This window comes from Rutidosis leptorrhynchoides, chromosome 5 (assembly GCF_046630445.1).
Source record: "Rutidosis leptorrhynchoides isolate AG116_Rl617_1_P2 chromosome 5, CSIRO_AGI_Rlap_v1, whole genome shotgun sequence".
Lineage (NCBI taxonomy): Eukaryota > Viridiplantae > Streptophyta > Magnoliopsida > Asterales > Asteraceae > Rutidosis > Rutidosis leptorrhynchoides.
In genome coordinates, this window is record NC_092337.1 from 348,932,560 (window position 1) to 348,942,667 (window position 10,108).

General features: G+C 35.7%; 1 protein-coding gene across 1 annotated transcript; it reads right to left on the reverse strand.

Annotated features, from left to right (window-relative positions):
* Positions 1 to 991: 991 nt before the first annotated feature.
* Positions 992 to 1,432, reverse strand: LOC139849646 (uncharacterized mitochondrial protein AtMg00810-like). Its single transcript, XM_071839280.1, has one exon. It carries the CDS (start codon positions 1,430 to 1,432, stop codon positions 992 to 994), a length of 441 nt encoding a protein of 146 aa, XP_071695381.1.
* Positions 1,433 to 10,108: the final 8,676 nt, after the last annotated feature.

The window sequence follows — 10,108 nt, forward strand, 5'->3', positions numbered from 1 at the left end:
TATCCATAATCAAATACATGATTATTCTTAGACATATCACTCTATTTTTGACAGCTCCATTGCAAAGATATCCGACGAAAGATTCATATTTGGTTGGATGGGAGCATGTTCCTCTCTTGGCATTATGTTAATGACTGGATCGAGACCTGGCCTACTTCGCTAATGAAGAAGGACATTAGTACAATGATAACTGTTTAAATTGATAAACTGAAACAATGATCATTTGTATTAAGAATTTAAATGGATTACAAGCTGAATTGTTGTTTTTGTTTACATGATACAAGTGTTTTTATACACTAATAAGGCTAACAGCTAATTCTAATATAATTCTAATATTGGAAAGGATCCAATTGAATTTTTGGAACCCTCAATACATTTTGGGAAATACTGCAGGAAGTGTGCAGCCTTGACCCGTTACTTTGGCATGTTGTTGACCCTTGTGATATATCCAAACAGGGAGATGATGATTCTATAATCTGATCACAAATAAGTCAAATAACCAAATTTGGTTATTTGACCTTGATGCCTTGTAATGTGCAGTAATCTAACACTCTCCCTCAAGTTGAAAAGTGGGATTTCCAATATTCAACTTGCTCAGAACTTCACTGAATAATCTCTCGTTGACGAACTTGGTGAGAATATCAGCTAGTTGATCTTCTGATATGATATATGAAAGAGAAATGATTTCATCATCAAGCTTTTCCCTAATAAAATGTCGATCTATTTCCACATGTTTGGTACGGTCATGCTGAACAGGATTTTCTAAAATGGCAATTGCTGTTTCATTGTCACAGAATATCTGAATAGCCTCATTTGGAGGAAAACCAATTTCTGTCAGCAGTTTCTTGATCCACATGGCTTCGACAACTCCTTTTGCTATCCCTCTAAATTCTGACTCAGCACTTGAGAGTGAGACAACTTTTTATTTCTTACTCCTCCATGCCACTAGATTACCCTCGACGAGTGTAAAGAATCCAGATGTAGATTTTCTCTATCCTTTTTCTCTAGCCCAACTCGCATCAGTGTAAATTTGAGTCTTTAGATGTCCATTTCCTTTAAAAATCACTCCATGATCTGTTGTTTTCTTTAAGTATCTGATGATCCGAAAAACAGCTTCCATGTGATGAACCTGTGGTTGGTGCATAAACTGACTAACAACTCCTACTGCATGTGCTATATCTGGACGGGTATGAGCAAGGTAGATGAGTTTTCCCACCATCCTTTGATATTGTCCCTTATCAGCAAGTTCAGCCTCATCTTCCATATACAACGTTTGATATGGAATCATAGGAGTATCCGCAGGTTTGCAATCAATCATACTTGTTTCTGCAAGGAAATCAAGAACGTACTTCTTTTGACAAATAAATATTCCTTGTTGGGATCTTAATACTTCAATCCCCAAGAAGTATTTGAGGTTGCCTAAATCTTTCATTTCAGATTCCTTAAATAAATTTGACTTTAAGTTAGAAATCTCCTTTTTATAATTTTTGGTTATTATCATATCATCAACATAGATGATTAAGCATGTAATTAAGTTTTTCTTTCGTTTAAAAAAGAGTATGATCCGAGTTGCTTTGTTTAAAATCATATTTTTTCATAAACAATGTGAATCTCCCAAACCAAGCCCGTGGGGATTGTTTTAACCCATATAAAGATTTCTTAAGTCGACAGGCTTCCCCATTTTTGAAGTTTCTGGAGAATCATGGTGAAGCTTCCATGTAGACTTCTTCTTTTAATTCATCGTGTAGAAAGGCGTTCTTCACACCAAATTGGTGAAGAGGCCAATCTTCATTTGCAGCAACTGAGAAAAGGACCCTGATGGTATCAATCTTTGCAACTGGTGAGAAAGTCTCGAAGTAGTTTATCCCATATGTTTGAGTATATCCCTTGGCAACTAGCCGGGATTTGTATTTTTCAATGGTACCATCTAGTTTGTATTTAATTGTAAACACCTATCGATTCCCTACTGGTTTCTTTCCCTGAGGTATGACACATTTTTCCCATGTGTTACTTTTCTTGAGTGCTTCCATTTCTTCTTCCATAGCCTTTTTCCATTTCACAGATTTCATTACTTGATCCACATTTATTGGGATTTCTTCAGAGTATAAAGCAGAGTTAAATTTTTGTGCTTCACTGGATAGGTTTTCTTGTGCAATATTAGCCATAGTATATCATGATCTTTGAGCTTCTCTTTCTGTGGAATATCTCTTTGGTAGTACTCCTCTGTTGGTTCTTTGTGGTAGAACATATCTTTCTGTGTTTTTAGTGGGAGTTGAACTGTTTTCATGGCTCGAACTGTTTTGTCCTTCTTGTTCATTATTCAAGGAGGTCTCATTTTGATCACTCGTTGGTGATTCGGGACTATGATTTGGTGATTCGGGACTAGGATTTGGTGATTCGGGACTAGGATTTGGCGATTCGGGACTATGATTTGGTGATTCGAGATTAGGGTTTAGTACGGGATCAGGATTTGGTAATTCGGGATTAGGATTTGGTGTTGATGTTTAAACATTGTCAAATTTAGCTATCCAGTCTATCCAACTGAGAGTGTCATTATCCTCTTTCCCCCCCTCACTCGTGAGTTGGGTATTGTAAAAGTATTCAGTTTCTATAAAGTCGCAGTTCATTGTGGTGAAGACATGGCGTTTTCTAGGACTATAACATCGATACCCCTTTTGATTTATGCCATAACCCACCATAACACATTTTTCGGTACATGGATCAAGTTTGGTGCATTCAGTTTTCGGGATGTGAACAAAGACAGAGCACCCAAATATTCGTGGTTCAATATTTAATGAGGTTGGTAGGGTGTGAAATTGAGATAAAGTATCTCTAGAGGTTTTTGTGCCCAAAACCTTAGTAGGTAGACGGTTAATAAGGTAAAACCTTAGTAGGTAGACGGTTAATAAGGTAAGTAGCGGAAGCAAGAGCTCTGAGCCAAAAACTTTTCGAAACTTTAGATTCAATTAATAAGGCTTGTGTCATTAAGAGAAGTATGTTTTTTCATTTGGCTACTCCGTTTTGTTCGGGAGTATGAGCACAAGATGTTTGGTGAATAATCTCATTTTGTTCGCAAAAAGATTTCATGGAGGTATTGACAAATTCACCCCGGCTATCAGATCGTAAAATTTGTATATTTTTATTTAATTGATTTTTTTATCATTTTATAAAAGATCAAAAATTTTTCAAAAATTTTTGATTTGTGTGTTAAGATCCATGTCATTCTCGTATAGTCATCAATAAATAAGACAGAATATCGTAAATTCCCCCCACCCCAATGACCAGAGCTGGTCCCCACACATCAGAATGAATTAAAGCAAAAGGTACATCTTTCCTAGTATTACTAGGTTTAAAAGTACCACGGTGGATTTTAGCCAAAATACAAGTTTCACAGTTCAAAACAACATTTGACGAAAACAAACTAGGAAATAAAGCATGTAAATATCCGACTGACGGATGACCTAATCTTCTATGCCATGACCAGGCTTCCCTCGTAGGTGTTCCGTGAGCAAGTGACACGGTGCCTTATTAAGAAACCTCATCAACATAGTATAACCCCCCTTTTTAGTGCTACGTCCAATCAATAGTCATGTCCGGATGTCCAGCAAGATGCAGAAAGTCGGATACACAGAACTTTATAGTTTAATTCTTTTTAACATGACTTACCGATAACAGCTTATGAGATAAATCTGGAATATATAAACAATTAGGCAATTTAATAGTTGGGGAAATTTCAATAGTACCACCAGTTTTAACATGTCCAATTTCACCGTTAGCCATTTGGACTTTACTTTTCCTAGGTTTAGTTTTAACCACAATATCTTTTTCATCAAATGTCATATTGTCAGTTGCTCCACAATCAAATATCCAGTTTGCGGTTTTAAAATCATTTGACATAATGTTAGCTTTAGGAGGGTTTTCAAATTCATTTTGAATTTTTGCTAAAACAGAAAACTTATTTTGACACGAAACATTAGATTTTATTTTATGTAAGAATTTGTTGTTGGGCCTAAAACCAGTAGTAACCCTTTTAAATTTCACAAGGTTGGGTTTAGGAACCTTGGGCTTATCAGTCTGTTTAGGCCAAAGACTAATTTTGCCTAAGGTTTCAGTGGGCTGTCTATTTTTGGGATTTAATCTAGTTGGGCCTTTAAATAGCTCAGCCCAAGTCTTATCTCTTAGCCCGTCCCCTTTTTTCGTTTGACTAGGGTTGTTCAATTTGGGGTTACTTAACCCGTTCCCTATTTTCACCAGCTCATTTTTGTTAGAAAGAGAAAGCATCTTTTACTCTTTCTCTGTTATTTTGCAGTCACCACCTACTTTGGTAGAGAGAGAACGTGTTTCTTTTCTCTTTCTCTGTAACACCATCGTGATTGGTGGTAGTGGTAGTGGTAGTGGTAGTGATGTTATCGGTTGTAACACCCCGTCAAATTTCCATCTGACGGCGTATTAATCAAGGTCCCACAGTTAACAGTTACGACCTCTATATGAGACGTTTAAAGCAATCACATTTAATTTATTAAAAGTTGACTTTCAAAACATAAGTCAATAAATCCCAAAATAGAAACACTGTTGTGATCGTAACCATATGCCAACAGTATTTAAACAGTTATAAAAGTTTTAAATTCGAAAGTAAACAATGTTCTTTAAATAGTATGCTGACTCCACGGCCAGACCATGCAGCAAACACAGCGGAAGCCTACCTCTTAAGGACCTGAGAATGAAGCACGCAAAACAGGTCAACAAATAATGTTGGTGAATCTACAGGTTTAAAGTAATGTAACAGTATCTAAAAAACAGTTATCATAAAAATAGTTTAAGTTCCTTGACCACGAGATTTTACAAGTACAACTTCAAGTTGCGAAACGTTTACATAATCTATGAGTACCTGAATACTAGCAATGACCAGAGTATAGAAACCACTACACTCTCCTTACCTCATAAAATGTTATACACTTGTTCGAGTGTATCTAATGTTCAAAGTAAATGCACCACAATTATAAAGTAGGGTGAGGTTGTCATCCCTAAAAACATGTAAAAAGTGGGACTGTAGACTCACCTTAGAATAAAGCTCGAATTGAAAAATGGACAAATAACTTGTACGGTATAGTGCCGAGTAATGCAACCTAAGTATACGTATTTAGGTTGGTCAATAAATATGTCTTAAACAAGTGTGGTTTCATAGTATAAGTTGTCTTATTGCTCGACTCGGCGCATTTCAAAGTAGAAGTTAACATACAATCAACTAGTTCATGCAAGTCAAACAAAGTCAACCAAAGTCAAATCAAAAGTCAAACTTGGTCAAAGTAGTCAACTAAGGTCAACATCAGTAGGTTCATATCAAATGTTGGTCAACATGTCAAACCTAAGTCAAACAACACGTTTTAGATCATAACTGGTCAATTTCACAATTTCAGTTTATTGTTGTGCACAAAGTTCATGTACATGTAGCAAACTTTGCATAGTAGTTCATAGATCAAAATTCATGCAAATATGGAAAACTCCAGATCATAAGTATACTCAAAATCAATTTTAAAAAGTCCAGCCAGGGTCTCATACGATGATTAAAAGTCAGGAATCAGAAGGGGTACATTTACAGTTTGCCAAGTCAGTTTCTGACCGAGCACTGATTTCATTTTGGCTATAACCGGAGCTAGGGACATGAAATCGATACAAGGTCAGTGGCCATGGTTCAAGGACAAGTCAAATTAACACATATCAAAAGATGAGAAATTTTTGTTTAGCCACTTTGTACAGTTTATTCGTGCAAGTTGGATGTTCAGTTTTCAGCTCAATTCAGAATTTACACAATCTATGGCCCTATTGTGCCCAATGCATAAGGTTTCATAGATTACAATTAACTAACCATATGTCACATATCATGTTAAGATTCATTTTGCAGAAGCATACATGCTATTTCAATAAACACAAACCACAGAGTATAAAACAGAGAGCAAGTTGCTGTTTCGATCCTAGTTTAGCTAGTCACATTCGTATGCAATTATTCGATAATCTAGATACACTTAGACTATGATATCTACATGAAAAGTGAATTACTTTTTGTGTAAATTTCAAATATGCAAAGCATTAAATCCAGAAGTTAACACATTTTATCATACAAGGCTTTTTTCATGCAAGTGCTGTATAATTCTATGTTTTCACTAAATCAAGCATATCACAAGTTATACTCAAGCAAACAACATGATATCCTAGTGAAAATTGTGTATTTTTAAATTATCTATCCAATGGTATTAGATTCACAAACCAATTCGTGGTCTATCAAACCCAGATTTCTGATCAATCAACAAAAACACAACGTTAATTTCAAATGGACATAACTTGATCATCCGGAAACGAAATCAAGCGAATCCAAAGCCTAAAATTAATAGTTTTTCATGAGGAATCTGAATATCACATAATATCATACATTTGAAAAATTAAACTTACTGTACACATCAATATAGATTTCGGTTTTCGCATTAAACAATCACAACGAGTAATTTATCGCATCTAACAATCATCAATCATCAAGACTTGCAATAGACAACGTAATTCATGAAACCTTTATAAAAATCTGATTTTAAATATTAGGGTTTATGCAAATATACCTTTGATCACAAAATCGTTTACACCAACGCGTGGAGGATGAAGGGAATTACAACGTTTGTGCTTGAGGTTTAATCAAAAGGTCAAATTTTGATGGTGGTGTGGGTGGTGGAAGTCGACGGCAGCAACGGAGGGGGGAGGGAGCAGATGTCGACTAAAAAATAATAATGGGGAAGGGTTTGTGTAGTTAGGGTATTACTAAGTATTTATATCAAGCCCTAATTCTCCTAATTTACACCTAAGTCCCTCAAGTTGCAAAAATTAAATATAAAAGGGGTGGGAGAGGGGTGTTCGACTGATGGGGCCCACTATGGGTATCCCAGGCACTCGTTTGCAAAAGCGTTTTGTCGTGGTCCGTTTCAAGTGCCGTTTAGTCGTACCGAAGGCCCGGAACGCTAAACCGATCGTTAAAACGCAACCAATCGTTTAATTTATTAAAAACCTAATAAATAAAATATCTTTAAAAGTCAATAATTATTAAAATAATTATTAAAATAAACCCGAGCGTTTCGTTGCTCGAAAAGCAGTTATCAAAACCGTATCGTTTTTATCGTATTTCTTTATCTGAAATATTTATTCGAATTAATATTAACCCATATTAATTATTGTAACCCTCCAAGGATCAAGTATGTATTTATTACACATAAATACACAAAAGTCAAGTAATCACCGTTAAATTAATTAACAGAAAGTTAACGGAAGTGACGGAAAAAGCAGGGTTGTTACATTACCCACCTGTTATTGAAAATTTCGTCCCGAAATTTTAGTGAACGTCCGCTGAAGTAGTTTCATCCGAAAACAGTTGCGGGTATTTGAGTCTCATTTGGTCTTCACGCTCCCACGTGAACTCTAGTCCTCTTCTCGCGTTCCATCGAACTTTAACGATGGGAATTCTGCTTTGCTTCAACTGTTTGACCTCACGGCCCAAGACTTCGACAGGTTCTTCAATAAAATGAAGTTTGTCATCAATACGTAGTTCCTCTAAAGGAATAATAAAATTCTCAACGGCTAGGTACTTCTTTAGGTTGGATACATGAAAAACGTCGTGTATACCACTGAGTGCTTATGGCAGCTCCAATCTGTAAGCCACCGGTCCAACCCTTTCAGTTATCTCGAACGGTCCAACATATCTAGGACTCAATTTACCTCGTTTCCCAAACCGTATAACACCCTTCCAAGGTGATACCTTAACCATGACTTTGTCACCAACTTGGAATTCTATGTCCTTCCGTCTAACATCGGTATAACTCTTTTGATGACACCGAGCCGTTCTCAATCGTTCCTGGATTTGTAGGACTTTCTCTGTTGTCTCCTGAATGATCTCGGGACCTGTCAACTGACTATCCCCCAATTCGCTCCAACATACGGGAGATCTACATTTCCTTCCGTACAATGCTTTGAAAGGTGCAGCTTTAATGCTCGCATGGTAGCTGTTATTGTATGAGAACTCGGGTAGCGGTAAGTACTTATCCCATCCGTTACCAAAATCAATGACACATGCTCGCAGCATGTCTTCAAAAGTTTGGATAGTTCGTTCGCTCTGGCCATCTGTCTGGGGGTGATATGTTGTACTCATATCTAAATGGGTCCCCATTGCTTTCTGTAATGACTGCCAAAATCTAGAAGTGAATCTGCTGTCACGATTGGATACGATATATATAGGCATTCCATGCCTAGAGACGACCTCCTTAATGTAAACTTGAGCCAACTTCTCCATTTTATCAGTTTCTCTTATTGGTAAGAAGTGTGCAGACTTAGTGAGACGATCCACGATAACCCAAATAGTATCGTAACCTCCCACCGTTCTCGGCAGTTTCGTAATGAAGTCTATTGTAATACCTTCCCACTTCCACTGGGGAATCTCTGGTTGAGTTAATAACCCTGATGGCCTCTGTTGTTCAGCCTTTACCTTAGCGCAAGTCAAGCACTTTCCGACATAGGTAGCAATGTTAGCTTTCAAATTCGCCACAAATAAAATGCCTTCAAATCTTGGTACATTTTATCTGATCCAGGATGAATTGAGTACATTGACTTGTGTGCTTCTTCCAACACTAGTTCTCTCAATCCTCCAAACTTAGATACCCAAATTCGGTTCGCAAAGTATCGTGTTGTAGTGACCCGAACTTTTCCATGTTTATATATATTAATTGAGATTGATATTTACATGATTAAATGTTTCCAACATGTTAAGCAATCAAACTTATTAAGACTTGATTAATTGAAATATGTTTCATATAGACAATTGACCACCCAAGTTGACCGGCGATTCACGAACGTTAAAACTTGTAAAAACGACATGACGATATATATATGGATATACATATGGTTAACATGAGATTATTATAAGTAAGTATCTCCATAAGTATATTAACAATGAGTTATATACATATAAACAAGACTACTAACTTAAGGATTTCGAAACGAGACATATATGTAACGATTATCGTTGTAACGACATTTAAATGTATATATATCATATTAAGATATATTAATATATCATAATATCATGATAATATAATAATTTAACATCTCATTAGATATAATAAACAATGGGTTAACAACATTAATTGAGATCGTTAACTTAAAGGTTTCAAAACAACACTTACATGTAACGACTAACGATGACTTAACGACTCAGTTAAAATGTATATACATGTAGTGTATTTAGATGTATTAAAATACTTTTGGAAGACTTCAAGACATATAACAAAACACTCATACTTAACGAAAATGGTTACAGTTACTTTTCCATTCTTTTCTTTCATCAAGAATTCTAGTCGTATTCTTACCCGTATTATACACAGCTTCAAAACGTACTTACTATGAGTATATACCAATAGGAACTAGCATGGGATTCCACTCTTGATTATGTTATGTATGACTAATCAATTTTAACTTCTACCATGAGCTAGTCAACTAACTAGAACTCCTTTTAACCCCACTCACCACTCACCAATTACCACTCATCATTCACTCCATTTCACTTCCAATTCTCTTTCTAATTCTCTCTCAACACACACACTATTATGAACGTATTTTTCCAGTAGTTAATCATCATCTTCATCAAAAATCACTTCAAGAATCAAGATATAATCATCATAGGAAGAACACTTCAAGAACACTTCAAAAATCCCTTCAAGTTTACTAATTTACTTCCAAGCTTTCTAATCCATTCCAAGTAATCATCTAAGATCAAGAAACCTTTGTTATATACAGTAGGTTATCTTTCTTATTCAAGGTAATATTCATATTCAAACTTTGATTCAATTTCTATAACTATAAACTATCTTAATTCGAGTAAAAATCTTACTTGAACTTGTTTTTGTGTCATGATCCTACTTCAAGAACTTTCAAGCCATCCAAGATCCTTTAAAGCTAGATCATTTCTTGTCACTTTCAGTAGGTTTACCTACTAAACTTGAGGTAGTAATGATGTTCATAACATCATTCGATTCATATATATAAAACTATCTTATTCGAAGGTTTAAACTCGTAATCACTA

Coding starts and splice junctions, on each gene's coding strand:
- LOC139849646 (XM_071839280.1), bottom strand. CDS start 1,432: ATGAAAGATTTAGGCAACCTCAAATACTTCTTGGGGATTGAAGTATTA.